This window comes from Sturnira hondurensis, unplaced genomic scaffold (assembly GCF_014824575.4).
Source record: "Sturnira hondurensis isolate 20B ecotype Veracruz unplaced genomic scaffold, ASM1482457v3 Scaffold0001872, whole genome shotgun sequence".
NCBI classification, from domain to species: Eukaryota; Metazoa; Chordata; class Mammalia; order Chiroptera; family Phyllostomidae; genus Sturnira; species Sturnira hondurensis.
In genome coordinates this window covers 1,117,191-1,131,322 of record NW_028074503.1, presented here as the reverse complement: position 1 = coordinate 1,131,322, position 14,132 = coordinate 1,117,191, and the positions used below count along the sequence as shown (strand labels likewise).

The window sequence follows — 14,132 nt, the reverse complement described above, 5'->3', positions numbered from 1 at the left end:
GGAGGGGTCAAAGAGGAACAATGGCGTCCCGTCTGCCGCCTGCTGCCTGCCGCCTGCCGCCTCCCGCTGCTGCAGCTACAGGTGCCGCAGCTGCCACCGTCACTAGGCCCACGCGTTTCGTCCCACTGCACGCGTTTGTGCCACCGCCATCAGCCCTCGCCCCCTGGGGCCTGCGTGGTCCGTCTCACTGTGTGTGAATGTGTGACCGCGGTTAGTCTGCCCCACACCCTGACTGGGTCCAGGCCATTTGCGCGCCTAGGTCAGGGGATCTGTCCTGCCCGACTCTGTTCGGCTGCTGGCTCCGCTCCTCTTACCATCTCGGTTGCACGGTTAGATGTAGTCGGACTTCCGTATAATTCTGTTTTCTGGTCTCTGAGTGTGTCTTAGTTCTCCAAACCTTTGTTGTATTCAAACTTGGTTGTGGGAGAAGGCACAGTGTTTCCACCTATGCCTCCATCTTGGCGGAAGTCTGAACATCTACTGTATTCTGAGCACTATTTCATTTCAGGCACTAGGAAAACAACAATGATCAGACCAGCAAATGTTCTTTGCCTTTTGGAGCCCATAGTCCAGTGTAAATGGGGTATCCATATCAATGGCATTTTATGATCATTGTTATACCTCCTTAATATAACTGTTTATAGTTATGAAAAAATAAAACAGGTAACCCTGGCTGGTGTGGCTTAGTGTATTGTGTGCCGACCTGTGAACCAAAGGATCGACAGGTTGACTCAGGGCATGTGTTTGGGTTGCAGGCCAGGTCCCTAGTAGAGGGTGTACTAGAGGCAACCGAACGTTGATGTTTCTCTTCCTCTCTCCCTCCTTTCTCCTCTCTCTAAAAATAAATAATTAAGAATTTTAAAATAAAAAGGCTGGTAAAGTGAATTATTTCATTGGTTTAACTCAAAAGAACTTTATATTTAAAGAATTTCTGTATTTAAGTAATTAGTATTATCATCTCTGTATTTTTAAAGCTCTGTATTGTTATCTATGGTTTTGCTGTGATACACTTAGATTTACCTTATGTACAAACATTTTAATACTTTTCCTAATACTAATAGCTCCTATTTTGTGGTTATAGTATAGGGGAAAAAAAGAAAGAAAAATGAAAGTCTGTGAAACTTATTGTTCTTTTTTTCCCTTTCCCTCTTCCTACCCCTTCTTCACTTCCCACCCTTAAAATACCAAGAATACTTTTATTCTGAAGTGACCTTTCTAAGTTTTTAAAAATTATATAACAAGTTTTAATTTAACTATTTTTTGTTGTCAAAATTGCTTATCTTTTGCAAGTAATAGTTCTTTTGGTAATTTTACCACTTAAATGTCTTCACATAAGAAGGTGATTAATCTTTACCATCTGTTCTTGGATGGTGTGAGAGCAGGGTAAAAAGTAGCTTGATTATTAGCAGAATTTCTTTGAGCTTTCTGATTTTATCCACTCTTAATTTAGAGGCACAAAGTATTAAGTTTATAAATTACTTTTTCCATTCATTTGAGACAGAATTAAAGAAATGACAGGAATAGGATTAAAATAAAAGACAGAAAAAATTTGAAGACCTAAAAACTTGGCTACATTTCATACTTTTAGTGAATGACAGTGTCAGGATTCTAATCTAAGTCTCTTTGACTGAAAAGCCTTTGATTTTCTGTAATACCATGTACCACTTCAAGATTTCCACTATTCAGTGTCATACAGACTAGAAATGCAGGTAAATCAGCACTTATTGGTTGTTAAATTTGGGGGAAAGAAAATGATAACATTTAAGTACTGTAACAAATATTAAAGGGCTTGCTTTAAGAAGAAGAAGAAGAGGAAGAGGGGGAAAGGGTGGGAGGAGGAGGGAAAAAGCAGGAAAACAGTCTACCAATAAAATGGCACTATATACATATCTGTCAATAAACACCTTAAATATAAATGGCTTAAATGATCTGACCAGAGGTATAGGATAGTTGAATGGATAAAAAAATAAGGCCCTTATATATGTTACCTCCAAGAGACCCATCTCAGATTGAAAGATGCTAAGAGGAAAAAAAGTAAAGGGATGGAAAAAGATATTTTATGCAAATGGAAAATTGGGGGAAAAAAGCTGAAATAGCAGTACTTATATCTGACAAAATAGACTTTAAAACCAAGACTGTAGTAAGAGACAAAGAAGAACACTACATAATTGTAAAGGGAACAATGTAACAAAAGGATATAACCTTAGTAAACATGTATGCACCCAACATAGGAGCGCCTAAAGGTATGAAGGAAATCTTCATGGACAAACAGGGCGAGATCTGCAGAAATATGGTCATAGTTGGTGATTTTAACACTCTACTGACTTCAATGGGTAGTTATTCCAGGCAGAAAAACAACTAGGAGACAGCAACTTTAATTGACACACTAGATTAAATGTATTTCATTAATATTTTCAGAGCATTTCACCCCAAAGCAGCAGAATATACGTACTTATCAGGTGCAAGTGGAATGTTTTCTAGGATAGACCTCATGTTAGGAGACAAAACAAGTCTCAACAAATTTAAGAAGATTGAAAACTTATCAAGCATCTTCTCTGACCACAATGCTATGAAACTAGAAATCAATCAAAAGAAGAACACTGGAGAACACACAAAGATATGGCAGCTAAATAAAATGTTATTAAACAATGAATGGGTCAACAATAAGAATAAGGAAGAAATCAAAAGGTACCTTGAAACAAATGAAAATGAGGACACAACATTTCAAAATCTGTGGGACACTGGGAAAGCAATCCTAAGAGGGAAATTCATAGCAGTACAGGCTGGCCTATCTTAAAAAAGGCAAATAAACAATCCAATTTTACACTTAAAGGAACTTGAAAAGGAACAACAAACAAAGCCCAAAGTGACTAGAAGGGAGGAACTAACAAAGAGCAAAAATAAATGAAGTACAGTTTTTAAAAATGATACAAAAGATCAATGAATCCAGAGCTTGTTCTTTGGAAAGATAAACAAGATGGACAAACCTTTAACCAGACTCATCAAGAAAGGGAGAAAGGACTCAAATAAATAAAATCAGAAATGAAAGAGAAGTAACAACTGACAACAAAGAAATACAAAGCATGGTAAGAATATATTTTGATCAATTATATGCCAACAAACTGGACAACCTAGATGAAATGCATAAATTCCTCGAAATACACAATCTTGCAAAACTAAATCAGGAAGAATCAGATAATCTGAATAGATAATGAAACTGAAGCACTAATCACAAAGTTGCTAAAAAACGAAAGCCCTGAACCAGATGGTTTCACAGGTGAATTTTACCAGACATTCCAAGAACTAACACCTTTCCTTCTCAAAACAATTTCACAAAATTCAAGAAGAGGTAGGGCCCCAAACTCATTTTATGAGGCTAGCATTATCGTAATTTTAAAACCAGATTAAGACATTACAAAGAAAGAAAATTATAGACCAATACTCTAATGAACATAGACACTAAAATCTTCAACAAAATATAAGTGAACTGAATACAGCAATACATCAAAAAGATCGTACACCATGATCAAGTGGGATTTATCCTGGAAATTTCAAGATGCTACAACATTCACAAATCAATAAATATGATACACCACAAACAAAAAATGAAGGATAAAAATGACATGATCATATCAATCCATGCAGAAGAAAGCTTTTGATAAAATCCAGCACCCATTTATGATCAAAACTCTTAGCAAAGTCAGAATAGAGGGAACACACTCTTAACAAAGTGAGAATAAAGGGAACACGCCCAAACATAATAAAGGCCATATATGACAAGCACACTGCCAGCATCATACTCAACTGGCAAAACTACAAGCATTCCCCTTAAGATCAGGAACAAGACAGGAATGCTGGCTTTCATCTCTCTTATTCAACATAGTACTGGATATCCTCGCCTAGCCACAACAATCAGACAAGAAGAAATAAAAGGCATCCAGTTTGGAAAAGAAATACAACTGTCATTATTTGTAGATGACATGGTACTGTACATAGAGAACCACAAAGATTCCACCAGGAAACTACTAGAACTGATAAAAGAATTCAGCAAAGTAGCAGTATACAAAATTAATATTCAGAAATCAGTTGCCCTTTTATTATTTTATTTTTTAAAGCTTCTATTTATTTATTTTTAGAGGGAGGGGAAGCGAAGGAGAAAGAGAGGGAGAGAAATGTCAATGTGTGGTTGCCTCCTGCTCGACCCTGACTGGGGACCTGGCCCGCAACCCAGGCTGGTGCCCTGAATGGAAATCAAACCAGTGAGCCTTTGGTTCCCAGGCCAGCACTCAAACCACTGAGCCACATCAGCCAGGGCTCAGTTGCACTTTTGTATGCCAATAATGAACTAACAGAAAGGGAAATTAAGAAAACAATCCCATTCACAATTGCTTTGAAAGAAAGAAATACCTAGGAATAAACCTAAGCAAGAATGTAAAAGACCTGTACTCAGAAAATTTTAAGATATTGAAGAAAGAAAATGAAGAAGATACAAATAAGTGGAAGCACATACCATGTTCATGGATAGGAAGAATTAACAATGTTAAAAAGTCCATGGTACCCAAAGCAATGTATAGATTCAATGTAATTCCTATCAAGATTCTAGGACCATAGTTCACAGAACTAGAACAAATATTTCAAAAATATATATGGAACCGTGAAAGGCCCTGCATAGCAACAGCAATTCTGAGAAAGAAGAACAAAGTTGGAGGAATCTTACCTAATATCAAACTATACTACAAGGCCGTAATAATCAAAACAGCCTGGTAGTGGCATAAATACAGACCTGTAGATCAGTGGAATAGAATAAAGAGCCCAGCCCTGGCTGGTGTAGCTCAGTGGACTGAGCACGGGCCTGTGAAGCAAAGGGTCACCAGTTCGATTCCCAGTCAGGGCACATGCCTGGGTTGCAGGCTGGGTCCCCAGTGGGGGACACATGAGAGGCAACCACACATTGATGTTTCTCTCCCACTCTTTCTCCTTCCCGTCCCCGCTCTCTAAAAATAAATAAATAAAATGTTTTTTTAAAAAAGATCCCAGACATAAACTCACACCTTTATAGTCAATTAATATTGGACAAAGGAACCAAACACATACAGTGAGCTACAGATAGTTTATTCAATAAATGGTGTTGGAAAAATTGAACAGATATATGCATAAAAATGAAACTATAGACCGCCTTCTTAAATTACACATAAGAATAAATTCAGAATAGATCAAAGACTTAAAAGTTAGAACCAAAACCATAAAAATCCTAGGAGAAAACAATAGGCAGCAGAATATCAGACATTGCTTATAGAAATTTTTTATCAGCTATATCTCCCCAGGCAATGAATGGAAACAAAGGAAAACAAAAAACAAGTGGGACCTCATCAAACTTAAATGTTTTTGCACAACAGTGGAAATCATCACAAAGTAAAAAGACAACCACAGAATGGGAGAACATGTTCATTGATACATCTGATAAGGGTTAATATCCAAAATTTACAATGAACTTCCAAAACTAAACACCAAAAAAAATACAACCCAGTTAAACAATGGGCAAAGGACCTGAATAGACACTTATCCAAAGAGGATATCCAGGCAACCAATAGACATTTAAAAAGATGCTCAGTGTCACTAATCATCAGAGAAATACAAATTAAAACCACAATGAGTTAACCATCTCACACCTGTCAGATTGACTATCATCTGTAAATCAAGTGCTGATGAAGCTGTGAAGAAAGAGGAACCCTAGTGCACTGTTGGTGGTAATGCAGATGGGTATAGCCACTGTGGAAAGCAGTATAGAGATACCTCGAAAAATTAAAAGTGGATCTGCCTTTTGATCCAGCTATCCACTTCTGGGAATATATCCAAAGGAGCCCAAAACACTAATCAGGAAGAACATAAGCATTCCTATGTTCATTGCAGAGTTATTTACAATAGCCAGGATATGGAAGCAGCCCAAGTATTCTTCAATAGATGGGTGGATAAAACAACTATGGGACATTCACACATGGAATTCTACTTGGCTTAAATTAGAAGAAAATTTTACCCTTTCCAACAGTGTGGGTGGACCTGGAGAACATTATATTATACAAAATAAGCCAGTCAAAGAAATATCATATGATATCACTCATATGTGGAATATAATGGACAAACTGAACTAACAAGCAAAACAGAGACAGATTCATAGATGGAGAACAGATGACAGCTAGTGGAGGGGGAGGTTAGGTGGTGGTGGGATTGAGCAAAAAGGAAAAAGGACTAATGGACCTGGACAATAATGGTGATTGCTGGGGGGAGGGGGTATAAGGGGACTAAATAGTAATGAAAAAATATATAACAAAGATAAAATTTTAAGAAGAAAATGATAATATTTATTGCACATATTTTTAATAATACCATGTTAAATGTAATATGTTCTAACTTGCAAAACATTTTCCATTCACTTCATTTGAGATAAGATACTGCCATTCCTTAATACACCTATAGCTGGTGAAAAATATGCAACATGGTAACTATCATCTCATGAGGTAATTTTTCAGTGTAGTTAAAAACAAAAATTTAGTGTCTAAAAGCACATAAATACTCTATTCTTAGTTCTGTGGATTTAGTCCAACATCCTCTTTTAGAGTTACATTCTCATGGAAGAGATTATTAGTGTAGGCTTTATGGATAAAGAATTTAGTCTGGCGAGTGTCAGGTGTTTAGGAGTTTATACTTTCTCAGCATTCAAGTGAGCTCTTTAAAAAAATAAACTTAGAAAAATACCTTCTTTTATTGTGGTAAAGTATATATAACATAAAATTTACCATTTTGGTCATATTTCTGTTGTATAGCTCAGTAGCGCTAATCACCTTTACCTTTTTTAGCAACCCTCGCCACCATCTATGTATAGAACTTTACTTCATCCCAAACTAAATCTCTGTACACATTAACAATAACTCTCCATTCTTCTCTGACTCTAGCCCCCCTGCTCATAGCCACTGTTCTACTTTCTGTCTCTATGAATTTGACTATGGTTATTCAAATAAGTGGAAATATACAATATTTCTCTTTTTCAGATTGACTTATTTCACTTAGTTTATCTTCAAGATTCACCCATGTTATATCATGTATCAGAATTTCAGTTCAGACCTGAATATTGCATTGTGTGTATGTACCACATTTTTTCCATTCATTTAGTAGTAAATACTTGGAGTGCTTGTACCTTTTAGCTATTGTGAATAATACTTCTATGAATATTGGTGTGCCAATATATGTCAGTCATTGTTTACTGTTCTTTTGAATTAATTTTTGTGAATGGTATCAGGATATCATTCTTGGTCTCTACCCACTAAATGCTAGCAGCATGTCTCCCTCAGTACAACAACCAAAAAATGTACCAAGACATTACCAGATAAGTACCAGGATGCAAAATTGTTTTAAAATTTGAGAGCCCTTCTTTCAAAGTCAGATTTGTACCAAGGCCATAATTGACTCAAGTACTTCACTAGGAGAGACGACTGTTTTTTTTTCTTCCTCAATTTACAAATTAGCGTTATTTTTATGAAGCTAGAATAGTCTAGTCTGGCAGTTCTCTTGTCCATTATGGAAAGGGAATGGTAACAAGGTATCTTCTCATTCACTGGTAGTAGTATTACAGTTTCTTTGAGTTAATATGTTGCTTCATTCCCATAGTCATCAAATAGTTCATTGTGTCCCAGACACAAAACAGTAGTTATTTCTGGCCCGGAATATCCAGATGATTCTGTAGAAAAATGATTCCTATATGTAAAAAGATTAAGATCATGAAACCAGGTCAGTTAAGAAATGTGAGATGATTGTATCTAGAGTAATTACTCAGTATTGTAACCATAATATTTCAGTGATGTTTATTATACCCCTGTAACTTTTAACTAAAAAGTCATTTTTCCTAAACCTGTTTTTTTACATTATTTTATTATTTCTTTTATTACAGTTGTCCCATTTTTTCCCTTCCTTCTCCCTACCCAGCCCACCCATCACCTGCAGTCAATTCCCTCTCCATTGTCCATGTCCATGAGTCAGTCATACATGTTCTTTGACTAATCCCTTCTCTTTCCTTCCCCCATTACACCTCTCCCTCCTCTACTCCTACAGCTATCAGTTTTGCCATGTCCCCATGTCTCAATTATATTCTTCTCGTTATTTTGTTCATTAGATTACACTTATAAGTGAAGTCACATGGTATTTGTCTTTTGCTGACTGGCTTAGTTCATGTAGCATAATAGTCTCCAGTTCCATCTGTGCTATCCCTTCCTCCTTTGCTTCTGCTGCTTAGTATTCCATTGTGTAAGTGTACCACAATTTTCTAATCCACTCATGTACTGATAGCATTTAGGCTGTTACCAGCACTTGGCTGTAGTAAATAGCACTGCTATGAACGTAGGAGTGCATACATTCCTTTGAAATCATGTTTCAGGTTTGTTAGGGTATATTCCGTAATGGAATTGCTGGGTCATAAGGCAGTTCCATTTTTAATTTTTTGGAGGAAATTGGTACTGTTTTCCACAGTGTCTGTACCAGTCTGCATTTCCCACATTCCCACCAATAGTGCACTAGAGTTGCTTTTCTTCACATCATTGTCAGCACTTGTTGTTTGCTGATGTATTAATGGTGGCCATTCTGACCAGTGTGAAATGATAGCTCATTGTGGTTTTAATTTGCATCTCTCTGATGACTAGTGATGTTGAGCATTTTTTTCCATATATCTATGTGCCATCTGTATGTCTTCCTTGAAGAAGTGTCTGTTCAGGTCCTTTGCCTATTTTTTGAATTGTATGAGGGTTTTCTATATTTTGGAGGTTAAACCCTTGTCAGATGTATTGTTGGCAAACATGTTCTCCTATATAGTGAGTTTCCTTTTCATTTTGATGATGGTTTCTGTAGCCGTGCAGAGACTTTTTAATTTGATGTAGTTCCCTTTGTTTCTTTTTTCTTTTATTTCCCTTGCCCTAGCAGATATTTCAGCAAAAATATTGCTACGTGAGATGTCTGAAATTTTACTGCCTATGTTTTCCTGTAGGACTTTTATGGTATCACAACCTGTATTTTTAAGTCTTGATCCATTTTGAGTTTATTCTTGTATATGGTGTAAGTTGAGGGCCTAGTCTCACTTTTTTACATGTGCCAGTCCAGTTCTCCCAATACCACTTATTGAAGAGACTGTTTTTACTCCATTGTATGCTTGTGCCCCTCTTTGTTGAGTACTAATTTACCATAGAGACATGGATGTATTTCTGGGCTCTCTATTCTGTTCCTTTGATATATGCATCTGTTCTTATGCCAGTAGCAGGCTGTCTTGATTACAGTGACCTTGTAGTATAGTTTATACTACAAGGTAGTGTGATCCCTCCAACTTTGTTGTTCTTTCTCAAGGTTGCTGAGGCTATTTGGAGTCCTTTTTGGTTCCATATAAATTTTTGAAATATTTGTTCTAGATCTATGAAATATGCCATTGGTATTTTAATAGGAATTGCATTGAATCTATAGACTGCTTTGGGTAGTATGGACATTTTAATGATGTTAATTCTTCCAGTCCCTGAATATGGTATGTGCTTCCATTTATTTGTATTTCCCTCAATTTTTTTCTTCAGTGTTCTATAGTCTTCCAAGTACACATCTTTTATCTCCTTGGTTAAATTTATTCCTTGGTACTTTATTTTTCTTGTTGCTATAGTAAATGGGTTTTTTTTCTTAGTTTATATTTCTAATAATTCATTGTTGGTATACAAGAATACCATTGATTTCTGAATAATAACTTTGCATCCCGTTAACTTGCCAAATTCATTTAATTAGGTTGAGTACTTTTTTTGGTGGAGCCTATTGGGTTTCTTATGGACATTATCATGTCATCTGCGAATAGTGAGTTTCACTTGCTCCTTTTCAGTTTGGGTGCCCTTTATTTCTTTTTTATCTAATTGCTGGGGCTAGAACTTCCATTACTATGTTGAATTAGAGTGGTTAAAGTAGCACCTTTGTCTTGTTTCTGATCTTAAAAGAAATACTTTTATTTTTTGCCTATTGAGCATATGTTGGCAGTAGGTAAAAACTTATTTTTAGAATTCACTCCCTATAACAAGCTGGAAGGAATATAGTAGTAGCATTAGTTTCATATGGTACTTTCTTTTGTGTAATGAAGATTTAAACATTGTCATGTATGGTTTTATATTATTATGTCTGTATAAGCCTTGCTCCCCCTTCAGGTTTATAACTCTTAAAGATTCTGTATGCATATATTTTAAAAATTTTATGTATTCATTCATTCCTCACCTAAGGATATACTTATTGATTTTAGAGAGAGGGGAAAGGAGGGAGAAAGAGAGGAATAGAAACATTGATGTGAGAGAGGAACATCAATATATGAGAGAAGGTTGCCTTCTCAGTGAAAGGCAACCAATCAGTGTTGGTTTCATACGTGCCCGACCGAGGACCATACATGCAATCTTTCAGTTTTCGGGGTGATGCCCAGCCAACTGAGCCACACTGGCCCATTTCCCTTTTTCTTTATAGCCATTTCATAAATACCTCACTGAGTTGTTCCTTAATCACGGTGAGTCAGGAAAGGTAACTGTAGTTCAAAATACTCTGCTTCTTATAACTTAATCTTACAGATATTGAGTGAGAGAGGAGGATCATCTGATATTAGATTGAGTAAAAATATTTCAGTACCAAATTATTCCAGGACTCCAGGATTCCAGTATTCCATCACTACTAAGAAGTAACCTTGATTCCTAGTTTGCTGAAGAGCACATTAACAAACACAATACTCTATTTGAAACTAATCAACTTTAGTTACAATTCGTTATGCTATAATTTCTGAAAAGTCTTCTGTAGTTTTAACTGCTTTTGCATATTTTATGCTGTGGTATTCTAAAACAAACCTTAATAATACTTGCCTTGTAATGTTCAGATTAAATGTGAGATATAGATTGTAATTGTAAGTGATTTTTGAAGTAAGATCATTGTTTCACAGAATTCTATGTGATCAATATCAATGAATTAATTATACTAATAAATCATATTATAATATGCCTCACCCCATTTGGAATTTGTGGTTTGCAAGTTACTTGTTTGTAAGAAACCATTAGTAGTTGGTATATAATCTTTGTTTCATTTTATTTTTACATTAAATTTGAAGTGAACTATTAATTTTGTTTTTATTTTTAGCTGTAGCACCAGTTGTACCTGATTTAAGTAGTGACATTGATACAAGTAACTTTGATGACTTGGAAGAAGATAAAGGAGATGAGGAAACATTCCCTATACCTAAAGCTTTTGTTGGCAATCAACTCCCTTTTGTAGGATTTACCTATTATAGCAACCGTAGGTAAGTATGATTTTAGGGATAGGTACTAATTTGTGTAGTCATATTATTTTCTTAGTGACATCTAAAAATCATTTTAAGAGTTTTAATGTATGTTTTAATGGTATAAAAAGAGATACCTTAATATGCCACTTTTCAACAATGCATGATATTTCTAGTATTTCATATTTAATTTCTTTCAGACTTACCGACATTCAGGATATCATTTTTCAGAAATTCTTTGTTTTTGATACACTATATATCTTCAAATTATAGCAATTAATAGGTTAAAAGATTCTACTAATACCAATATTTTGGATAATCTTGTTATCCAAAGAGTTCTGGCTTTATACAAATACACTTTGAAACAACATACAGTTTTCTAGCATTATCCTAACTAGCATAATACCAAAGGCCTATAATTTTTAGTTCTTCAAAAATTATGACCAAAACTGCTAAATGAATTTATCCTGTCTTACAGAATGTAAGACGTTGTGGCCTTAAATTAGGCAAGTAACTTTGACTTTTTATGCCTCTATTTCCTCAAAAATAGGGAAGGTGATTATGATAATAATGATAATACTAGTTTGATAGAGTTGTTGTAAGGGTTGAGTAAATCAAAACAGTAATACACTTAGAACAATGCTTTACGTGGAGTAAGCAGTCAGTATTAATTGTTAGTAGTAGTATGAGCTAATGTTAGCTTTAGTATTTTCATATGACTTGAGATATAGGTTAAACATTTAATATTATTTTACTTGGCTGAGTATTCATTTACTCATTCAATAAGCATATTTGACATCTTTCTCTTTGTGGGGTATGTACTAAGCACCTAGGTACAGGGAAAGAATAAGTAAGTTATAGTACTTTCTCCTGAGATGTTCATATCCTAGCAAGAATATGGATAAATTGTATAACATAGGTTGGAAAGAACTACACAGTAGAAATCTAAACAAAGTGCTATACCAATGTGTAGTGAGTCATATGGCAACATTTACTGGGTGTGTCAAATCTACTTGTTAAATTTATGTTTAAAATATATACTTTTAATGAAATTATATTCCATCAGAGTGGCATTAGATATTTGAATTGCTTTGAGTAATTATTAAATTTGTGGTTAGTATAAGTTAACCTTATTTTAAAGTGAGGCATCTTGTCATTTTAGTCATAACTTTTAATAAGAGCAAATTCAGGTCAAGTTTAGAAAACAAGGCAATTTAGTCCTGGCTTTTGCATTTTTATAGTAACCTAAATGTAAGACAGTATTGGATACTTTTTGCTGCATCACCAGTAAGGTAGGTAGTTTGATTTTTGACCCTTAGAAAAGTCCATATTTTAATTCTTTTTCCTCCTAACACTTGGAGGAAACATGAATATAATATAAATGAATAAACATGAATATAATATTATAGCTATTTTATACTGGAATAAATACACAGAGAAGCTTTAAAGCAGTTTTTGCTGAAACATCTCTCTCTAAAAAAATTTTTATCAGTTATTCTCTGGGTTGGTTTCTGAAACACTTGAGATGTTGATGTAAACAACCCCCAAAGTTTTTTTAATTTTCTGTAGATAATTGCAGTTAATTACTTTATTTAGGTTCATCTATACAAAGCTAATTTAGAATTAGAAAAACATTATACTACTTGTACTATGTTGTTATGCACTTGATTATGTTCTCTGTTTTTTCTCTTGTATTCATATGTTGCATATCTCAAACTAAATTTCTGGTTCTTAAAAGAAATTGAACTGTGTTGTTAAGCACCACTACCTTATTGAGTAATATACTATTGTTTAGTAAATGCATTTATATTTTGTGAATGGTCAAAGGGACAATTATTCTTAATGAAGAAAAAATCAGGAAAGTATTGATTAGCCATATTGTAATATATCTAATATTACAGGACTATACTATATAGGAGTAAGTATAATTTTGAATTACTGGTGTAAAATAGAAAACTTCTGAAATTGTTACTCCTGAAATCTAAACGTACTTTTGATTACCAAGGGCAGAGATTTTTATTGCTGAAGTATAACTGAATTAAAAATTATTTTAAAAATAGCCTTAAACTTTTTTACTACATTACTAATAATTTAACACCTCTTTCATTAAAAAAAATTACCTGAATTACTGGATTGTATATAGATACTGTTGTATATTGCAACAGTATCTAAAAGAACCTTGAAAGAAAGAGAAAAAGAAGTAGAAGAGCAAAAGGATGGGTACAATTGTTCTTACATTCCCAGTGCTGCATTTGGGGAAACTTGTCAACTTTGCAGAAGGCTAAAATATCAACTTTAGGTATATAGCATATTAAATTTAGAAGATACCTTACAGATCAAAGAGTGTCATCTCTTACCTAATTCAGATTCTACTGGCATTCCTATATTTTTAAATTTACATTATATAATGCAGAATCTTGCACTGAACTTATGAATTAACTTAATAGTCAATGGAATTAAATTTTAGTACATCCAAAATTGTCATTTGTCACCTGGGTCCTTTTCTCTACCACTTTGCTAGATAGCTGTAGTTGTCTCTTGATTATTTTATTCACTAGTTGATCTGAATAATTTTCCAAGGAAAACATAGGAAGTGATATACTTTCCTGCTGTTTCTTTTAGAACATTGTTATATATGTTTAATGGTAGTTAAAGGACACTTGATTATCTTCTGTTTTTCACTATTAATATCTAGTACGTTAACAACTGCCCTACAACAGCCGTAAAGTATACTGTCATTATTTGGTATCTTTTTGAGAGTTCTACTGGTTAACCAAGGCAGTGGCTATAGTGGTGGCGAGAGTAGGTGTAGCAATAATAG

At 34.6% G+C, this 14,132-nt stretch overlaps 1 protein-coding gene across 2 annotated transcripts in view; it reads left to right on the top strand.

Moving 5' to 3' along the window:
- Positions 1-14,132, top strand: part of ROCK1 (Rho associated coiled-coil containing protein kinase 1) — a 158,611-nt gene that overhangs the window by 63,948 nt on the left and 80,531 nt on the right. For both annotated transcript variants that reach the window (XM_037031681.1, XM_037031672.1), the window contains exon 10: positions 11,173-11,332. In XM_037031681.1, coding sequence (XP_036887576.1) covers positions 11,173-11,332 — 160 coding nt within the window. The remainder of the gene's footprint in view (positions 1-11,172; positions 11,333-14,132) is intronic.